The 23155-nt window shown below is 38.5% G+C and overlaps 1 protein-coding gene across 1 annotated transcript in view; it reads right to left on the bottom strand.

Moving 5' to 3' along the window:
- Positions 1-23155, bottom strand: part of nf1a (neurofibromin 1a) — a 115111-nt gene that overhangs the window by 90601 nt on the left and 1355 nt on the right. The window contains exons 2-13 of the mRNA XM_084716775.1: positions 13552-13695; positions 10851-10934; positions 8232-8422; positions 7818-7924; positions 6261-6328; positions 5994-6069; positions 4912-5069; positions 4639-4812; positions 2483-2611; positions 2290-2364; positions 2064-2195; positions 56-193 (exon numbers count right to left, since the gene is read on the bottom strand). Coding sequence (XP_084572901.1) covers positions 56-193; positions 2064-2195; positions 2290-2364; positions 2483-2611; positions 4639-4812; positions 4912-5069; positions 5994-6069; positions 6261-6328; positions 7818-7924; positions 8232-8422; positions 10851-10934; positions 13552-13695 — 1476 coding nt within the window. The remainder of the gene's footprint in view (positions 1-55; positions 194-2063; positions 2196-2289; positions 2365-2482; positions 2612-4638; positions 4813-4911; positions 5070-5993; positions 6070-6260; positions 6329-7817; positions 7925-8231; positions 8423-10850; positions 10935-13551; positions 13696-23155) is intronic.

The following is a 23155-nucleotide window of genomic DNA, read 5'->3' as shown; positions in this document are numbered from 1 at the left end:
CTCTGCTGTGTTTATCTGCTGAGTCACGCTGACACGAGTGTTGCCGCCGACTCACATGCAACATGAGTTTAGGGTCAGCGTGGATGAGTTTGACCAGAGCGAGGAGGAGGCACTTGTAACTTCGAGTGTCAAGTTCTGTGGCTTTCTCTTTGAATTTAAGGCTGGTGGTCATCTTCCCTTTGAATGTCAGACTCTGGAGGGAAACACACACACACAAAACACGGAGGTTAAAGTCAGGCAAGCTGCTTTCACACCACATCACAGCATCCAGAGTGTGTGCTGACTGGGAGCAGACAAATCCAAGGTGTTAATGATACACTCTGAATGAACGTGTGAGCAGAATCTGATGATGTTTGACTTGATTTAGATGCTGATTGATGAAGAAAATGTTACACAATATACATTCTGTATTTTTGAGCACTAAACATATCACACTAACAACTCCACTCTGTACAATAATGACTTGAACTTCTACAATAACTCACCGTACAATGATACAGCATTGTTATTACACCCTTATATATCTATCTAGCTTAATACACATTTTTGTATAGAATTTACATCCATTCTCATATTTCTAGTCATTGTTTATTTTCCATATATTTCAGTTTTAGATTCATATATTGCTGTTATATATTGTAGATCAGACACGTTTCTTTACACACTTCTTCATTTGTTATTATTGTTATATTATCTCTTATATACTGCAGTAGTATGTATATATTTTTATATACTTCTTATTTACTATTCTTACAGTTCTCTGTGCTTATATATATTTTCCACTCTTGAACAGGAGCACCTGTGACATCAGCAATTTCCCCCCCAAGGATCAAAAAGTATTTCTGATTCTGAAGCAGTGTGCGTATATCTAATACCTGTGCCATAGACTTCCACTGTTATCCGTTTAAATAAAAACATACATTACTGGAACTGAACTGAGCAAGATGTACTTCCCTCTGTTGACAATAAAGGACATCTATCTACCTGTTAAATAACATCAACTAAAGGATAATTTATTACAACATGAGTCTTATTTTGGTAGTCACTAAGTTCACTGTGCATCTAGGATTCACTGAGAGGAAACTATTTGCCTTGATACAGACCTGAGATAATAATGGGGTACCAGCCAGGAGTGACAGATCTACAGTACATTACATACACTTTACTTGTCAGTGTTGAAAAATGTCATTCGTCATATTAAGTTACAGTTATTCAGCCACAGCAGGTGGTCGGCTCCATGTCACTCTGTCACTAAACACTATGAACATCCTCTACACACACATTTACACACAAACACCGTTCCTGTCTGTTGCTGGACTTGACTGTAGGTCACCATGTTCCTTAATCTCAACTGTTACTTTAGTAAGTCGACCACTGTTTAGAACTGGATTAAATCATGTTCTACCAAATAAATTGCTCTGCTTTAATTTTTATTTCTAAATTTGGTCTGTGCCAGAAAACAGCCTTATCCCAGGCAAGAATTCACAACTTCAAACAATTTAAAAATGTGTTTCAAGTCTTCAAAATCTAAAACTAACAATACCTGCTGATAACAGAGGTAAAGAAATGTCCTATTATAATAATCTTTGTTTTAAAATAGATGTTTTTAATGAAAATGTTGGCCCTTTAAAGATGTGTCCCATTTTTCCATCAACTCTGACAGATTCATTCAATATGTCTCAACTATAACATGTCACCTCTGTAGCCCTTCTAAATCAAAGTTAAATAAGAATTATGCTTTCAACATTTGTATTTTGATTAGCATTATGAGAACTCTGAGACACTTTAAAAAATTAAATGGCTGCTCACTATGACGACACTGTGAAATTAAAAAAATGGAACATTTTGATTAACAGATTTAAACAGATTTTCCATCTCAAAAATCTCAAAATATTATAAATTCTGCAAGAGGTCAGTCCGTAGAGTCTCCACCAGGCAACAGCTGGTGAAACACCTACTGCAGTGACACCGCAACTGCCAGATGCAGCCAGCAGAGTCGTATTTTCAGATTGAGGACGTGAACTGGTGTGGTGAAATCATGTACGACGTTATTGTCCTCTCACCGGTGTCATGCGTAGTGGAGCGTGGGTGCCGGCACCTTGGATCACCCGGTTGAGGGTGTCTGAGAACATGAAGCGAAGCTCGCTGGAGTAGCAGTAGACTGCATCGATCTTCGGCCACCAGTCCAGATGTGACTGGGAGGAGACGACACAGGATGAGACGTGACATTTGAAGTAACGTAAAACTATTCTATCATCACTAATGTGTGAAGAGGCTCTGCACACTTACATTGGTGATTATTCTGTGCAACGAGTTGACCAGGACAAAGTGAAAGGTGGAGGGGGAGGAGGCGGCCAAACAGACCTTCAGGACAAACAGGAAACATTGGTGAGAATCAGCTCCACAGGCTGATGTACAGAAGTACATGTATGTGCAGTCTGCTCTGTGTTAAACAACACAATATCACTTGTTTTCAGTCCACCTTAAAGTGCTGGTTGTTGTGAGGGTTAATGCGGAAACAGGAGACGAAGCAGTCCATCATGAGCTCCACGTCAGCGTTCTGGCTACCCGTCCCCCTCCAGAAGGGTTTGGCTGGGTTGAACAGCTGAGCCTGGAGGGACAGGGAGGGTCACATGTCACTTCAGGTCATTCACAAGCACATTTCTGCTGAAATAAACTCCAAGCTGTCACAATACATTCAAAGAGAGGAGGAACTGGTCATTGAAACATTCACCTGAATTATTGGAGCCAATTACAACTGCTTCAGATAACCAGTGATTAATCAGAGAAACTCTGTTCACTGGAAGTAAAAACAATTTCTGCTTTTAAACTTCTGTCTTATTATTGTTACAAGTTATTCAAATTATCTACACTTATAAAACTCCTCAATCGAACCCTGTGCAGGAGTAGTGTTTACACTCCTTGTTGGTGTAATGGTATGAACTGTTATAATTACTCACTATGGATGCACAATATTAGATTCTAGCTGACATGCCGATATTTTCCAATGTTTTTTTGGATGATTGTCAACATGTGCACATGATTTTTCCCACTGAGAAGGGAACACCAAGTCTCCACTGTAAGAAACATCTCCATTGACTTTGCTCTGCTCTTCTGACACAAATACAAGTGAAGTATGCTTTTAATTTGGTCACGTGCACATCTCAGGTTGACACCTTCTGGTCGATGGGTTGATCTGCTCTCGTTCTATGCTATTTTAGTGTTTACTTTGTATGTCACCCCATTGAAGTTTACATTAGCATGTTGCTCCAAATGTGACTGTTCCCACAGGCTGGGCTGATGTTAGACTAAAGCCAACTAAACATGGTGATATATCTGGTCATGGCTCCAAAACAGTGGTCCTACATCACACCATGAGAGAGGTTCAAAGATGAACATAATGCAACCAAAGACAGCCTGGGACAAAAGTCTGATAGCGTCAGAAACTCAGGATAACCATCTCACAATGTGACTGCTGCCATGACCTACGTTTACTAACCAACTTACAGAAATGCAGGATGAAATGAGGCATTAATCAGCGAGACACTGACGAGAGAAGTAATATTTGCTGGCGCTAAAAACAAACTCCCCCTTATCTTTTTTCCAGATGTATAAATGCAACTATTGCAAAGACTCATTTCCTGATCAGCATCACTTTGTTGTATCTCTACCAATGTCACAGATTGATGAAGCGTGGTGATGCAAGATGATGCACCCTGATGACATTTTATTGACTTGTGTTGTAGCCTGCTACTCAGTAGATGTCATCATTGGATGGTCTACATATACCTTAAACTTGATGTCATACCCCAGTTTATTACATCCATGTTGAGCAGTGTGGCTGCCATAAAGTTATAAGATTGCTAAATCTCAGTCTGTACAAGGGTTTATGTTGTAATATTGAAGGACAGTCAAGAGAAACTGTGTGAATATTAAGCCTCATTTGAGCACAACTTAATAAGGACAGTCGTAGGTTCAATGCCAGTAACTTATCTGCTTTTTCATGTTGCTTTTTGTGAAAGTTTAAGCTACTGTGCAAGCTGTGTTAGCTTTGTTATTTTACAGGTTCTACCCTTGTTGCTGGTGTGAGTGTTTGTGTTGCTGCTGTGTGTAAATTTACTTGACAAACACGCCTAAAGAACAATATGACTGTGTGAAAAAGAAGTGGTCACACTGAGGAACTAATTTGCTTGGTAAGACTTTGTGTGTCTTAGCACCGTTTAGGCTGCAGGTAGAGTCACTTTAGTTAATCTAGAGATAACATGCAGATTATTTTTCCCTCATTGACCAATTGATTGGATAAAAAGTAGGCAGAATTTCAGCCAATCAAGATTTTCTTTGGTTAACCACAGCCCTTCAAATTTCAAACAGACATCCTGTATATGTCAATGAAAAACTGTAGAAACAGTCAGCCTTCATGTGTATAAATCCATCTTTTGGTTTCACTGCTTTCTGCCTCCATTGAGTGCAAAGACTTGATCCAACTGAAAAAGGAACATAACTGTGGAAAATTCAACATTTTTCAGTTTTTGATCATTACATTTTCTAGCTGCTGTGGCCAAAACAGACCCAAAAAAAAAAAAAAAAGGAAGCCTGAAGAGAAAACGAGAAAAGTCAACTCTGAGGAACAGGTCAGACCTTGAGGTCCATGACGATGGACTGGACCAGGAGGAAGATGGTTGAGTGATCCTCCCAGTTGATGTAGGTGGAGGCTTTGCACAGTTTGACGCAGGCGATGGCGGCGCTCTCCATCAGCTGCTTACTGCCACCCTGGCCCGCTAAAGCTTTCCGCAAACTGTCCAAGAACAGTTTCTGCAGACACAACGGGACAGGAGACGGTGTGTGAGAGCTGAAGTCACACTCTGCTGTGTATGTGTGTGGGTGTGTGTGTGTGCCTTGTTTTCCTCCCACCTTGTTGGCCTTGCTGTCTTCCACCGTGTCTTTGGAGATGGTGTGTGTGATCTCTGGACAGAGGATGAGGAGGATGATCTGCAGCGGCCACACGGCTGCCTTCCTCTTGGCGCTCTCTGCAAAGCTGTCGACCAGGTCAAACAACTTCTCTGCAGCTTCTGAACACACACCAACACATACACACAGTTAATGACAGCAACTTCACTTAAAATATCTATCAACTAAAGCCTCAAAGTACATAAAGAGTTCCTCCACCTTTTCTGTCATTTAATTCAAGAACTTCTCAAGCATTTTCGAGCTTTCCCAGAACCCTACAGCTGTGATAAATGATATATTTATATACATGTTCAAAATGTTTACATCAGATGTTACTGTGCTTGACATCCTATTAGAGCTGCAACAATTACCCAGTTGTGAATCGATCATTAAATCAATCACCAACTATTCTAATAACTGATTAGTTGGTGTAAGTAATTTTTTAAAGAAAAATGCTTCTGAAATGTGAATATGTTCTGGTTTCTTTACTCCTCTCTGACAGTAAACTGAATATCTTTGAGTTGTGGACAAAACAGGACAATCATGGACGTCTTGTTGGACATGGTGGCCAACGTTTTTCACCATTTTTGGAGATTTCATGGACCAAACAACTAACTGATTAATTGAGAAAATGGTTGACAGATTAATCACGAGTGAAAATAATGGCTGGTGAGAAGATTGCAACAGGATGAATTCATTGATTCATTGTTTTGAGTCATGTTTTAAGAAAAAAGTCCAAAGTCTCTGATTTCAGCTGTTGTCAAAGTAATGCAACTATAGTTTCAAGCAGTTTCAAGCACTTCATCCAGCTCTTTTAAAACTTTGAAAATGCTACATTAAATTAAAACATAAAAACACTGTCAAGGATTTCTAGCACCTTTAAGAAACCCTGATACATGACTGATTACTGAGCCCCGGTTTGGTTTGGTTTGGAAAAACACATTTTATTTAATCTAATCACGGACAGAATGTGAGATTTTTACAACGGACTGGATCTTTGCTCTAAGAAACCAATCAAATCTAAGCTGGACTGAATCGTTTCATACCTGCCATGTCTGCCTGTGGTCGCTGGTAGAGCATGGTGAACTCATCTGGGTAATTCTCCACCCAGTTCCAAAACGCCTGCAGAGAGAGAACAGCATGAGAAGAACATGAACACAACTGAACAGTCTAATAAAGAACAGGTCAACTGACAGCACTCAAACACTTCCGAACAGTGAACCGAACAGTGAACTAATTGGAACTTGACACTGCCTCACTAGAGTCAGTCAAATGTGTAGTCATGTAGTTTGGGACAGAAATGGAAGATGCACCTTCTCTAAACTGTTGATGACTGCGAGCTGGGCGGGCTTCTTCAGAGCTCTGAACTTCAGCACAGTTTCTGCAAGAAAACACACATCACAGCAAAAAAACACAATTAACACAGAGATCACAAACACTGGTTCAACCTCAGGAGTTCATATCTGAGGCTCTTAAAGCAGCACTGACTCATTTCTTCACCCAGCCCTATATATTCCATTAGTATTTTTTTTTTCACTATCATCACTCCAGAGGAAACACCTCGCAAAAGTAGGTCTTTTCAGGCTTCCACCTCAGGCAGAACGCAGCTGTGTGTCCGAGTTACAGACTGGATGAGGAGAGGGGGTGAAAAGGCCAGGGAATCAGACAAATAAAATGTTATTTCCTGATTGTTTCACAGTGGTTCTGTCTGAATGTGATGTTACAACAACTTCACCACTTATTCCATGATACTTATCAAGGGAAACATATTTCCTTAAATAGAGAAATGTGGGTGTGGCAGCGTGCAGATTGCAGACAGCGAGCACAAGCCTTTCAGTTTAGAATATTCTGATTCACTAATATGCACACAGTGGTAAGAGAAAAACTGGCCGCTGCACACGCTTCATGAATCAGATGATAATCTTGCGTGGACACTTATTTTGTGTGTGCAGCAAGAACATTCCTCCACACTTAAGTCAGAAGCCCATTGTGTTTAGATCTTAGGTAGGTGCAAACACAATACCCACAATGTAATGTCATCCATACAGAGGTTTGTTCTTAGCGAACATTAAATATAAGTTATTATATTGATCGATATTATATCAATTCTTTGGACAATGATACAATATTTATCGAATCATAAAATCTGCCATGATACAATTTTGATTCTATTCAATTCAGGGGTCTGTGATCAATATCAGATGATATCATCTGTCCATTTAACACATTTAGTTACATTTAAGTCGACTCACAGAGAACAACTAAGTCATGAATTTTATGAGTGATCTCTTCCAGACTTCTATGGTCAATTTATTCTCACACCTATTATTTATCTACTCACAGATAGGGCTGATCGTCTTTGAAAAATACCTAATTTTTATTACTTTGCCTGTTTCTAACATTGCTGATGTGTGATATTAGAGGGAATGATATTTTTATTTACGGTTCATTTCACTGAAAAACAGATGGTGTGATTTTTGCGAGGATATTTACCAAACAAAGGTGTTTTCTTGATTTCTCTGTAGAAATCTCTGCTACATCACAATATTTCATTTAAAATGGTATTTTGATACACATTATGACTTGAACAAATATCGCACCTCCTGTGATTTGAAAATTGCAGAAGGCAACATTGTGATTTCAATAAAATTTCAACTAATTGTTCAGCTTTGATCACAGAGCAGTCTACACACTGGACCTGCAACACACTGGCACAACATGTTTTATGAAAAAGAAAAGAATAACTTGGTTTTACATTTGTCAAATTAATAAGAGGGAAATAATAAGAATATGTAGTCGACAAAGTTTCTCTAAGCCAACAACATACAGAACTTTGTCTGTGTGCATCTGTAAGAACATCAGAAGCTAACCTTGTAGCAGCCTCTTCAGCTTGGAGCAGTCCACGTTGATGTACTGCATCAGCTCGATGTCATGAACATCCACATTGTCCTCTGAGCACACTGTCAGCTCCTGTAGCCTGTGGAGACACACACACACACACACACACACAGACACACACACAGACACACACACACACACACACACACACACACACACACACACACACACACACACACAGACACACACAGACACACACAGACAAACACACACACACACAATTCTGCTGCTTTAAATGCAGGAAATTAAAAATATACATGAAACCCAAACAGTTCCCATTTAAATCTCTGCAAACTAGTCAGTTAATTGAGTTTGAGTCTACTGGACACTTCCAGTGAATGCAGTGTGCTGCTGTTGATCCCAGAGACAGCTCTGAGGAGACGTACCTGGTGGAGATGCGGCTGAAGACGGCGTTGAAGTTGTTGCAGCTCAGAGAGAAGAGGACGGCTGAGGCTGAGGCCCGCAGCTCAGCAGCATGCTGGTGGCCCTCGCGGTACGTGTGGATGAAATGGCAGATTTCCGGCAGCAACTGTTTGACCAGCATGGTCTCATCCAGACGCAAGCAGTCCTTGGATTGCTGAGGAGGGAGGACGGACAGGAGGAGGACACATTAGACTGTTTCACTGATTTGATGTTGAAACTGAGGAGAGGCCACGAGTCAACAGGTCAGAACATTACTAACTGTAATGTGACGCTCAGCTCTGACCAAACCAAATCTAACTGACATCACTATGACAACAAAAACACAGTTCCAACTCTGTTTCTAGTTAAAGGGATAGTTCTCCCAAAAAATGAAAGTTCAGTCATCATCTCCTCACCCTCATACTGATTGAAGGTCAGGTTTAGTTTTTCAGTCCTCAAAACACTGCTGGAGTTTCACAGGAAAACAGTGTGTGGAGGCATTTTAAGTTTTTATTCTGTTGTTTTTTTCTGTTTGAAAAATGGTCAACACCAAAACCAACCATCACCAATCACTTCTATTGTTCAGGAGATTCTGCAACACTGTTTTCTTGTGAAACTCCAGCAGTGTTTTGCATTGTTTTTACATGTAAAATATAAGTAAAAACTGAATGCAATGATTTGAAAAAAACCTTTCAACCTATATTTAATTGAATACACTACAAAGACAAGATATTTTATGTATTATATTGTATGTATAATGTTCAAACTTTATTGTTTTTTGTAAATATACACTAATTCTGAATTTGATACCTGCAACATGTTCCAAAAAAGGGACACACAGGACAGGAGCATGAACTCTTTTACTATGAAGACACACTGTTGGAACACATGCACAATGTGTCTTGGTGTTTTCTCACTGAAAAAAGCAGGGACGTCTGAAAAAGACATCTGGATGGCAGCATATGTTGCTCCAAAACCTGTATGAACCTTTCAGCATTAATGGCCTTCACAGATATGACAGTTACCCATGATGCCATGGGCACTGACACACCATCCACACCATCACAGCCTCTGTCTGTTGAAATTAGTGCTGGTAACAATCTGGATGGTCCTCTTCCTCTTTAGCCTGGAGGACACGACGTCCATGATTAGTGAAAACAGTCTGAAATGTGGACTCGTCAGACCACAGCACACTTTTCCACTTTGTGTCAGTCCATCTCAGATGAGCTCAGGTCCAGAGAAGTCTGCAGTGTTTCTGGATGTTGTTGATATATGTCTTTCTCTTTGCATGGTAGAGTCTCAACTTACATTTGTAGATGCAGAGACAAACTGTGTTTACTGACAACGGTTTTCCAAAGTGTTCCTGAGCCCATGTAGTATCCTTTATACAATGATGTGGGTTTTTAATGCAGTTTTTAATGCAGCGCTGCCTGAGGGGTCAAAGGTCACAGACATTCAGTGTTAGTTTTCAGTCTTGTCCCTTACATGCAGAGATTTCTCTGGATTCTCTGAGTCTTTTCATGATATTATGGATTGTAGATGGTCAAACTGTTGGAGTATTTGCAGTTTTTCATTAAGTAATGAACTTCACCCCATTCATGCTGAAGCCTTTTGAGGATGCCCCTTTAATACCCAGTCATGATACTGTCCCCCTTTACCTGTGGGACGTTCCAAACAGGAGTGTTCCATAAGTTTCAGTATTTCGTTGCTCTTGTCACATCTTTTTTGAAACATGTTGTTGGCATCAAATTCAGATGAGTGTATATTTACAAAAAACAATAAAGTTCATCCATTTGAACATGAAATGTATCTTGTCTTTGTCCTGTATTCAATTAAATGCAAGTCAATAAAGATTGTTTTAATTATGTTTTACATGACATACCAACTTTTTTGTTTTTTGTTCTCAAAATTACTCTGATCCAAATGTTTGTTAGGGGCAAAGCTGTAGTTCATTGCTTTGAATATGACTGTGATTATTTTATATGGGATGTTATACATTTACTGTATTGTAACAATGCTATAAAAGATCCTTAAAAGTACAGTGATAATGATTTCAACAGTATTAACCAGCCACAGGCTGTGCAATAATATTCACATAGAATAAAACAATGTTTTGACGTTGGGCAGAAATGGAAAAGCAGGACAAACAGCTTTACTGTGAAGCAGCTTTTGTAACAAATCTACTTTCTTATGAATTTAGAAACCTATTCCAGCTCCGACCACAGATACAGAGAGGTACCTGGCTTCCATCTGACTGTGCACGTTAATGACAAAAACCTGCACAGGAAGCTGGGAGCAGGTCCCATCGGATGCTCGGCTCCCAACAAATGCCTGCAAATGTAATCCGGACCTGCTGGTTCAGCGAGGAACCTCCCAGAGATGAGGAGAGCGTGATTGATGGAGGGTAAGTACATTAACAGTGGTTTGTGTCTCAGTGAGCACAAACACAGCAGTAGAGAGACTGGATCATTTCTCTGTTTGATTTCAGAGTAATGCACAAAGACGGGAGGGAACAACCGACTGTACTCCATCAGGTCATTTTTAAAAACCCCTTCTGTTTTCTACAGATCGACACAGCGGCCTGTTCAGAGGCAGACACTCACCCCAGCCAGGCACTTCTCCAGGGTGTCCAGGATGATGAGCTGGGAGAGGTAGAGGTTCTTCTCAGAAGCTTCTCCAAATATCCGCTGTGGAGACAGTCAGAACATCACTCACTCAGCATGGAGACATGAGGACCTCCTGCATCAGTATCACATGACTGACATGGATCATTTCAGGAGCAGTCACTTGTTTCTTGATATGGACTATAGGTGTCACCTCTGACACTGTCTAACTTTAAACCTGTGTACTACAATCTATATAAAACAGGGCTGCAACTAACAATTATTTTCCTCATTTTCCTATTTTCCAAAGTTTGGTCATAACGGACTAAAGAAACCAGAAAATATTCACATCCAAGAAGCTGAATTCTGAAAATTTCTTTAAAGAAAGAACTCAAAAGGATTAAAGTTTGTGTGAAGGAAATTCAGTTTTTCTTCTAAACAAATACATCATACATGTTGGAACATAGTTGCAAACACGTGAAAAGACTGAGGGCATTCCAGATCTTTATCCAAATTATCATCTATAATCTTCACATCCTTTTCTCTCATTCTTCTGTCATACGATCCATTTTTAATCCATTCAGTGGACATTTATCATGCACACCTGTACAATCTAATACAACTGTTCTACTTTTATGATGCTCATAATATTGTTTTATTGACACAGTCATTGAGGTTTTAATTAAATTCTACGTTTCAACACTGAAGTGATACTTAGCGGTGTTAGACAGGACTAGGGGTGCAATGGATCAAAAACTCACGGTTCGGATCGTATCACGGTTTTGAGTCACAAATCGGATCATTTTTCATTAAATTATTTTAAAAATGCACTTGTCTTTGATCTTTGTCTGTCTGTAATTATCACCATAGTTATGTAATGTAATAAAAATGATAACAGTAATGATAATGGTAATAATATTAAAAACTTCAAACTTATACAGTGCTGTACTATCATTATATACTGTACAGTATAATACACAACTACGCTCTGTAGTCTGGCTCAATGCCCCGCCTACAGCAGCACATCTAATTGGTTAGAAGTCAGGATCAATCAATCAATCAGTAGACACACTGTGTCACAGACGGGGTGAGACAGAGCTGCACCGGTGAGCCGAGAGGAGCTGTGTAGAAGTTAAGACAGCTGATATCATCAAAGTTTCAATGAACATCACAGTTTTATGATCTGTTTCTTTGGTGATAGCATAGTTACATCAGTGAAAAAAGTTATGGTCTGGATTTCACTCAAGGCGATGTGACGGCTTTTAAATCAGTCGCTCTTCACAGAGATGTGCTGCACACAGCAGCATCTGTCCTGTCTGTTCACTGTAACTCTGCATTTAGATTTCTGGTATTATAACTTATACAAAAGTAACAGTGACAGTAAAACTATGATGCTCACATGTGGTCCGTGGATCACACGCGTGCCAAACCGTAGAGGGCGATCTGTACGGGACACAGATCAACTGCGATCCGTTGCACCCCTAGACACGACTGCTTTATATTCATGTGTGATTCTAATATTCTGATTCACCGTTACTTTAAATGTGAAGGACAAAACATAGAAATGATACAGCACCACATTTAACTGTGACTTCAGTAAGAAAAACTAACTTGAAATTACACATTTTTGACACCAAAACAGAAAACTGAAATCTGTTTGATTTGTGATGTTTGTTTCTTGAAATTTTATGTAAGGTATAAATAATCACTGTAAAGTCAAATTCATCATTTATTTTAAAAGACAATAATACTTAATGCAATATTGAAAATAATTATTAAAAATATTATAAATTATGAAAATTTAAATCCTATGTCAGCACTCAAATGTGTGTCGGTTTGCTCCTGAGTGTTTGTAGTTTCTGTTCTTGCCTAAGAACAAATCTGACGTAAGAAAAGTTTGGTGAATCTGTGAAAACTGTGTCAGTGGGATTTAAGAAGAAATGTGAATGAGGCCTATTAGCTGTGGTATTACATTACATTAGATTGTACCAGAGTATAGAGCTGCAATGATTAATTAATTATTAATTGATTGTTAAATTAATCACCAACTATTCTGATAAGTGCTTAATCAGTTTGAGTATTTTTTTAAGAAAAAAAGTCAACATTCTTTGATTTCAGCTTCTTAAATGTGAATATTTTTTGCTTTCTTTCCTTTTTCTGACAGTAAACTGAATATCTTTAGGTTGTGGGCAAAACCAGACATTTAAAGACGTCATCCTGCACGCTGAGAAACACTGACTGACATTTTTCACCATTTTCTGACAAAACAACTATTGATGGATTAATCCAGACACCAATCAACCAATTAAGTTTCAGTTTGCTTAAATACAATACTCCCATGTCATACAAACATTGAAAGTTATTCATCATTTCGTTTTGTCCACACTGTCCAGTAAGTGAGTTCTGCTGTGTAGCTCTTCCTTCCAGAGGAATTGTGGGACTACATCCAACTATTTTTATCCTTCTGAAATGGTCAAGTCGGCCATCACACACACTTGATGCAGAGACTGGCCAGGAAAGTGGGCAGGATCTGAACTTGTTTTTCCACTTTTCACACAACTACTTGTGTCACGTTGTGTTTGAACGAGTGTGACATAATTTAAGTCTTCATCGAGAAACTGTCCAGTCTATATGTGCCTACAGAGCCAACCAGCAGCTCTTTCAATGTGTCCACGTAGAGAAGAAGAAGAAACCCACTCACCATGTTGTTGACATTTTTGAGGATGGTGGTGAGGCCGCTGATGACGAGGGAGAACTTGTACTTGGAGATGTTGATCAGACATTCCTTGTTGTGCTCTGTGCTGACTTTGGTGTGCGTGTTCTGGTGTCCAACTTTAATGGGAAGCTGAAGGAAAGAGAGGATGACGATGCAGTCACTAACACTTTACAGCTCATGGTGTTACATTACAGTCAGGTTAATTCATCATTACAGAATGTTATACTCTTTTTGTCAACACTGTCAACTTTGTTATTTTTATTATGCTTCAATCATCACATGCTGTGAGATCTTGAGTTGGGTGATGTCTACTGGACTGCCATATCACTATGTCCACAGTGAAACTTCATGATGGATGGACACATGTCCATAACTTAATAATTTAAATGAGAAAATATAAACACAACATGGAGACATAATGCAGTGAACAGCAACAACAGTTTTTTAAATTTTCTCTGCCACATGTCAAAAACGGAACTTAGCAAAAACTCTATGGCAAACATAAGTGGACACACTAGCTTAAATACATCACAATGTTACATTGTCAGAGGACTCAGTGGTCAATGACTGTCAGCATTACGATGGACGATGACGTCGTACATCAACCCTACCCTTGTTTATCTTATGAGGGAGCTGGACCGACAAGATCACAAGATCACTAGATCATATGAAAATCCATCTTACCAGGCCTCAACTTATCTGTTTGTGTCTGCACCAAAAATGGTGCAGCCAATCAGCATCCTAGGGGGCTACTGTCAACTATGGGTGTGGTTTTAAGTGTTTAAGTATTTCTTCACTGAAAGAAGAGCAAAGAACAACACTGAAAGGTGAAGATGTTTTCACTCTTCTCCTGCCAGCAAGAGTTTAATCTGATTGGTTGAAGGTCATCCAATCACCTACCAAGTGTTTTTTGAAAGTGCCTGCCCCTTTCCAAACAGTTTCTCTAGACGACTTCCCGGATGGTTCTGTGTAACAAACTATCTGGTGTGTCCAGTTAAATGTTAGTGGCATCCTTCAAATCATACTCAACATGTCCAAACATATTTGGCATGAGAGTGTTTTGAGATGGAGGCTCAGCTTTTATGTAGACTTTAGTGAACACATTATGGAAGAACATGACCCCATCAACTGATCTTTGGTGATTTACTGCAATTCAATGCATTCCATATCTTTTGAAAAGTATACACAGATGTGAATGTGTACATGTAGAGCGCCGGAGGCAGCACTGTTCAGTCCAATGAAAACATGAAATTAGAACGTCATACAGCATCAACCTGCCCCTTCACCTGTGAGGAACATGATAAGCTGATTCAAAAAGTCACTGACAGTTTGTTCAGGTAGTTTTGGTGAAATTTGTTTTTGACTGACAGAAGATTCTAAGCCTCTGACTGGCCAAATTAAAAAAAAAAAAACCCTGCCATTCAAAATCTCCAGTCTGTTGAGATTCAAACTTGAACCTGACAGGGGGTCAGTTTGACACAGTAGGAAAAGTACTGAATTTGACCCTGGATGATTAAAATATTGTGCGTGCATTTAATGATGCGTTCAGGGGCCACCATTGGCTGACGTACTTTGACAACTACTGCCCTAAATCATTCAGTACAAACTGTTTGTTTTAATCACCTCAAAGTCTCCAGAGATTTATCAAGTAGTAATGAGAAGAACTGATACTTGCAGTATTTTAGACTGACTGAACAATGTGAGGTTATCATTCCATTTCTTTCAGTATGCCACCTTGACCAACACTCCTCTCTACTTGGCCCACATGCTATGCTTTGGTATGTTATCATTAATATCAAGCTACTACTGGTCCATCTGCATTCCACTTCCACACACATTTTCATCAATACTAGGTTTCACAAAGGCGTCTTCTCTTGAATTTCACTGAGTATCTGTTCATAGATTCTTCAATGCCCTGCACAGGGACACAAGTCAAAACTTTTTTTATCATCAAATCAACAATCCCCACAATACTGGTCACAGTTAAGGAAGCAAAGATATGTTCAAAACACTGAAAAATTCCAATTAAATTAGGATTATTTATCAATTATCAAATCAATTTAAAAAATCGATTAATTGGTTTGAGTAATCTTTTAAGAAAAATAAATCTATATTCTCATTTTCAGCTTCTTAAATGTGAATATTTTCTGGTTTCTTTACTCCTCTCTGACAGTAAACTGAATATTTTTGAGTTGTGGACAAAACAAGACATTTGAGGACGTCATCTTGGACGTCAACATCTTCTGAACAACTGAATGATTAATCAAGAAAATAATCAACAAATTAATTGATGATGAAAATAACTGTCAGTCGCAGCTGTCATGCTAATCACACATTTTGTCAGGTTTTTTTTGTTTCACTGTTGTTTTGTTTGACTGTAAAACTGTGGCTGATGTAAAAAAATAAATATTTTGTGACATGTAACCGTAAAGTTTTATTCAATTCAAAGCTCATTCAGTGCTTCCCATTTCTCTCATATCCCACCAAAGTTTCCGTCAGCTGTATCCGGCCTCTAAATTGGTCTCCTAAATCAAAGCACTGGACTCAATACAGCCCCATGGTTCCATCATGAAGTCAGACTGTCACACCATCGCATGCACATAATACACAACGCACAACAGGCCGGGCCTCTGTTCGCAGCCCAGTGCAGCACAGCGCGGTCAGTGAGCTCTTTGTTTCACACAGATAGGCCTCGCCATTCCTCTAAAGGTCACACATGCACTCAGTGTCCACTTTATTAGGTACACCTAGCTAAAACTAATGCAACAGTCCTGAAAGAAATCCTAGAACACTGTGCAGATAGAGGCAAAAGACGAACAAAAATCTAAAACAAAACATATTGTCTTTGTTAGATCAATGCAGTTTTTATTGGAGCATCTATTTTATGGCAAAGAAGCCTTTTCAGAGGACGCTCTGGTGTAAACATGATAAATCCTCTCCCATGTACCAAATGCTGAAGATTGTTTTTCCACAATCCAAATTTTGTGCGATCATTTCAGAACTATGGGATGTATTGTCTATGTGTAGCCCACCAGGTAGAGTGTAGGTCTGTCCAAATCACGTCACAGGTGGTGATTTATACTGGACTGGGTCTCAAACTACTATATGACAGGACCATGTACAGTATGAAACGCTAGAGGGGTTTGGAGGTGCACTGGAGGTGTAACGATAAATCGATCTAGATTGACATATAAATGTGAGTTGTGAGTTTACATAAATGTAACTAAATGTGTGACATGGACATATATCATCTGATATCGATGGCAGACCCCTGAGTTGAACAGATTCAAAACTGTGCTGTGGCAGATTTTCAAAGCCCACAGAGACGAGAAGAGAGCCACGATTTATCCCGTTCAAGTTAGCAGAGGCTAACTGGAGGTTAGCCACTCGGCTGAAGGAAGTCTCTCGTGCACTTGCTCTGCAGGTCACATGATGTGGAAGATGTGGACACTTCATTCACTTTTGTGCACCACTGAGCAGCTCTTATAGGAATGAATGGAGGCCTGTCTCCAACACTGTATCCTGTTCTTCTTTAGACATCCACAAACTGCACAGACTGTCCACGACTCGATGTAAAGCTTTATGTTTATGCTTTACACAGTGTCCACACAAGGGAACGGACACAAACAGTGATGTCACCACCTCCACTCTTGCATTGAGTTTTACCTCCTGAGGACATAATTCAGGACTCTTTGAACCAATTCTTTTTTGAAAGAGCAGATCCCAGCACTCAACCAACCAATGGTGTAACTTCACTTACTCCGTCATAATGCATTCATGTGATGTCGGAATAATGGGAAAAATGATTAAGAAAATATTAAGTAAGAAAATAAGTCCTCTACTCTACCACAACGTAAACATATTCAGTTTACTGTCAGAGAGGAGTAAAGAAACCAGAAAATATTCACATTTAAGAAGCTGAAATCAGAGAATTTGTCACAATTTAATTCCAAGGGCTAGGATGAGATTCTAAAATGATCAATGATCAATGCATCTTGATACATTAAAACTTTAGGCTTTTAAACTATCAGGGTTTGTATCAATCTGCAGTTGCTCACACTCAGCCATCCTCACTCAACAATTAGCCTTGTTTAGAACATAAGCACAACGTACATGTTCACTTTCTGTTACGTTCCACCATCCAACTGGTTCAGCCAAAGGGAACAAATGCACAACCTGCCTTACAAAATTTACAGGTGATCATAATGTAGAGAAATGTTTTTGAAATTTTAGTTTATTGACTTTTCTGCATAAATCCATAATCTTTCAAGAGAGAAACACTATGCATCCAAGAATCCATTATTTCCCCTTCACCTAGTGTTCAGTTTGTCTGTTCTGGAAACATGGTGGTGGAACATGACTTTATGGAAGAGCAGCCGCTCCCTTTGTAGATATAAAGAGCTCATTCTAAGGTAAAAGGCTAAAGAAAACATAGAAATGAAGATTATATTCCATCTGTCATATTCTGCTAATAAATGCCTGTAAATCTGACACACTGGACCTTTAAGTCTCTGATTATGATCTGTAAGATAGGATGTCTCTGCCATAGAGCTGCAACTTACCATTATTTTCATTACCAGTTAATCTGTTGATTACGTTCTCAATGAATCTAATAATAATCGATTAATGGTTTGGGCCATAAAATGTCTGAAAATGGTAACGTACTCAAAAGAAACCAGAAAAGGACAAAAGAAAACAGAAAATATTTACATTTGAGAAGCTGAAATCAGAGAGTTTGGTCATTTTTTAAATGACTAAAAGCTTCATCAATAAAGAAAATAGTTGGTGATTAATTTCATCATTGATTAATTGTTGCAGCACCACAAAACACATATTACTTCTGCCCTAAGAATTTGATAAAGTTTGATTGTTCATCATGAATACAAACTGTGTTGGTGTGACTACCTGATCAGACATGGATCAGGCTTTATGCTGTCCATAACGATTTAGTAAAAAGTGTCTGCCTCGGGCCTGATCCCGATTCTGTGGACTGGGTTGGGACGCACCGAACATTTAAAAGAACCGATGTGTTCTTGAGCCGCCACAGTGCGAGACAGCCGAACAGGCTCATCAGTTTCTTGAAGCAGCGAGTGAACAGTTCACATTCCTCAAGTTGTGTCAGGAACACTCACATCATTTATTGCAGATCACTTGGCTGTGACAGAGCTGGCAGCGAGGACGTAAACAGGAAGTGGGCCACATCTCTGCAATGCTTTCACCAATTTGGATCTGAATGTCTATGCGGGGCAGACAAGTCCTCATTGTACCTGCAAGCAGTGGACTTCACTTGACGCGCTTCTGCTCGGCCCTCCAATGTTCTGCTTGTAATTACATTTACTCAAAAAAATGTACGACGGCAATTTGAAATGACAAAAAAAAAACAAAAAAAAAAACTAGAGGAACATTTTGAACATATTTGACAGTCCCATAACTGTACAGAGGACTGCTGTCCTGTCTGTCCAAAGAGGAATGTCAGCATGGATCCTTCCACAGAGTGTATACAAAATAATACACAACAATGCATATATCCTTATGCAGGGCTCTGCAACCTTTACAGTCAAAAGATCCGTTTTCAAAATCTGTCTCAAGTCGCAACTATTAGATGTTCTCTTTTCCCTGAGGGCTTGTCTTTGTTTTTTTAATTTGGCATCCATATGGAGACTGAAAAAAACTATCCAGAGTCAGAATGTAGAGGAAAAGGCACCAAGCCACAGATGTAGGCTATGACACATTATAGCTGACAAAATAGTTTTTGGTGTATAGGCTACATATTTTACAGTTCGAGTGTGTAAGAATCAATTTACACTGTAAAGAAATATCTGTCAACATTTCAAGGGAAGGTGCTGTGATAGTTTTGCGCACAACTTCATCTCTGCAGCTTTGACATAAACTTAATAATTTACTTGTCTTCTTGAAATAAACTTGAATCTGTGAGAAAAAACATATTACAAAAAATCTGGTCACAGTGAACTGTGAAGCTGATTTGCCATTATTTTGGTATCTGAAAATGAAATGGGTTTAACTGAAAACATTAAAATTTTAAACATCATTCACTTTTACTTCAATTAATTGACTCAATTTACTCAAAGTTTATTGAAATAAGAAAAGTTAATTATATCAACAAAAGATTTGTATTTGGTCATTTTTTTTCAAAACTAAAGAATTTCAGTTGGGTTCAAAACTATGAAAATTCTATTGCGACACATTCCCTTGAAAGTTTGAGTTTTCTTAACTTTTTCATCTTTACAGTGTAGAACTCCAACAACAACGATAAATGGACATAAAAAAAATAACTGTCATTCATTTCCACATAATTTTTTGTCAGAGTCACAGGGAGCCACTGGGAAGTGGTTAAAGAGCCGCAGGTTGCAGACCCCTGTGTTAGTGTCATTCAACTGTCAAACATATTTAAACTGGGCTTGAAGGTGCAGTCTTGATGTTGGGAATAGTGTCTAACAAGAAAAAGTCTCATCACAAAGTCGACTTGCTTGGTGCTTTCAAAGCCTTCAGCAACCTGGAGGCTTCCTCAGCAGAAAGGACTCCAGGTAAGACTGAGTCAGGCAGGACAAAGACGATTCCATAATAAGGTCACATGATAAAAACTGAAGCATCTCTGAAGGCTCACAGTCACTGGCCTCTTGCACTTTACCACTGTAACATCTAGAGCTGCAATGATAAATCCATTATTAAAATAATTGCAGACTATTTTCATAATCAAATGGTTTGAGTAACTCAAAAAGTCCAAATTCTCTGATCTCAGTTTCTTAAATGTGAATATTTTCTGGTTTCTTCACTCCTCTCTGACAGTAAACTGAATATCTTTGGGATCAGGGCTGAACAAATTTGAAGAAATATCTAGCAACTGCAATGTGATTTGTGATATTAGAGGATAATTTTTACATCATTATTCTCTTTTTCATTAAAAAACACATTAAAACGAATATGCTGTGCTACTTTTCAGGATCTGTGCTAAACAAAGATGTTTTCTGAAGTCTAGAGCAGTGGCTCCCAAATTGTTTTTTTTAAAACTTAAACTTCACAAGAAGAAATAAATTCTGATAAAAGTTGATTTGTGGATATATGATCATTCTGGAGCATTTTTACTGCCAATTCCACATCACTTTATGTTATGTCTTTACATGTTATTGAAAACATAGATAACCATCATGACTGGCCAGCTGTGATGCAGCCTGTATTTTCTGAATGAGAACTCCTCAGCTGGCTGTTCTACACAGGACTGGCTGTCATTTTAATGTAGGCTCATTAGGTTAACTGTCCATTATGAAGCTGGATTATATAGAAAAATACACCATGGCCTGTAAGTTACCAGCACATTCTAAATATTAACTTTACTGTTATTAAATATATAGGTGACGATACTTTTTAATTAACAAGAGGAAATTATATTAGCATTAACAGTAAACAGAATAGTGATTGGCTGATACCTGCAGTCACGAGACTGATAAACAAAAAGCCCAGACAGATCTGCTGTGGAACCATGTGAGTTTAGTGAAGGTGAAGAAAAAGTGAGAGCTCTGTACTGTAACTGTCAGTCATCCTGCTGTAGACATTTGTCTAAATGTCCTCAGTCACCATCGTCTCTCAATGTGAACATCCTTCAGGATGGATGGACCCTACTGTTATTACATTACAGTGTAATGTGTATGGAATAATGGAATTATAGGCCAACATGATTTTTCTTTGTTTGGATTAGGGCTGCACAAGTAGTTGCAATATTATCAAAATATTGTCAAATGTAAATTTCCAAACCACAGAACTACAACCAAATCACAATTTTTTGATAGAGGAAAAAAGTAGGGCTGCAGCTACTAATTATTTTCTGAGTTGATTAATCAGTCGCTTATTTTTTTACTTAATCAATTAACAATTATTTGCTTTAAAATGTCAGAAAATGGTGAAAAATGGCGATCAGTGTTTCCCAAAGTCCAACATGACATCCTCAAATGTCTTGTTTTGTCCACAACTCAAAAATATTCAGTTTACTGTCAGGGAGGAGTAAAGAAACCAGAAAATATTCACATCTAAGAAGCTGAAATTAGAGAATTTGGACTTTTTTATTCTTAAAAAATTACTTAAGCCGATTAATCATGTATGCACATCTGGTGTCAGAGAACTTTAGGAACTTTAGGAGAATTCCTACAGCGGAATTAACAAATTATTCTGCAGACACTTCTCATCATGGCTCAGCAGCAGATGTAGACATAAAATACAATACTTTCAAAATAAAAAACTACTGCTGTACTTACAGTTGTTTTCACTGGTGCCTGTTTCTCTTTATTCTTCACAACTTCATAGTAATGATCATCATGACGATTCTTAAGACAGGCAATTCTATTTATATAGTTGAAGGAATGTGATTTGGAAGTTTCTGACAGCACAGACATACTCTCAACATATAAGCATGATTAAAATAACAACTTCTTGACCTGTATTTTGGTCCAATATGACAACAATGCCAATGCAATGATAAGGGTTGAACAATTTTGAAAACATATCTAACGGTAATTATTTTGACTGATACTGCAATTGAGATATGATTTGCAGTATTTACCTGTGCAGCCCTACTGGTGATATGCCAAAATTATCAAGCATCTCTAATATTTATGAAGAAAAACACTCCAATAATCTGAGTGGAAGGCTTTAGGCTTAGGGCAGCAATAACCAAGAAGTGGATGTAACACCTAAAGCCAAGTGCAGTAATCCAAGCTGAGCCGCTAAACCCCGACTACAATCCATGATCGGTGGCAACTAACACCACAGCCAAAGACTTATAGACACTAATTACTATTAAATGGCAAACACCGTTTACAACACAAACTGCATGTCACCTTTCCATTTAAACATCAGACAATTACACTAATTGGGACGACCCATATTTATCTTCTTCTGTCTCTAATATCGCTTCTGAAATATGCACACAAGCTGACTTTACAGGGTTCTTCAGTTCAGGAAAGCAAGTTAAGGTAAAATAAACTTTATTGATCCCACACTGGTAAACTTGCATGTTCCAGCAGCTTCAACGGTACAGAATGACAAGTGAGTGGCAATAGAATATTTATAGAATAAAGATAAAATAGAAAAAATAAATAGATATCAAAGAATTATAAATTACAGAGTACTAAATTTGACAAAACTATACATTCAAGACTACTTACACTATTTGCACTTCTCACTTGTAGAGACATATAGAAGTGTTTAGATATACAGCTGTATATCTGGGTATATAAGGATAGCTGTGTGGGAAAATTGCACACAAGTTGTAATACACACATGGTGTGTAGTATCATAATTCAAAGAGAAACAATGTAAACAGTGTTGCCTTGCAAAGGCAGACTGGATTGCACAGAATATTAGTTCTAAAAGCCTTTCTGATATATCAAAATAAAACCAACTAGTAACTGTGAACACTAACTATGAGCACATAAAAATACTCAGTCATGTAAAGTTTAGCTGTAAATTCCTTGTGAGAAATTAAAGGGAAAAAGCAGAGCTTCAGTGTTTGTGTTGCAGCTGCCTCATGAAGCAGACAGCCTGACACAGGTTTCAGAGGAAAGGAGGTGAAGAGGTG

This window comes from Lutjanus erythropterus, chromosome 4 (assembly GCF_056507025.1).
Source record: "Lutjanus erythropterus isolate fLutEry1 chromosome 4, fLutEry1.hap2, whole genome shotgun sequence".
Lineage (NCBI taxonomy): Eukaryota > Metazoa > Chordata > Actinopteri > Lutjaniformes > Lutjanidae > Lutjanus > Lutjanus erythropterus.
This window is presented reverse-complemented; position numbering and strand designations above follow the sequence as displayed.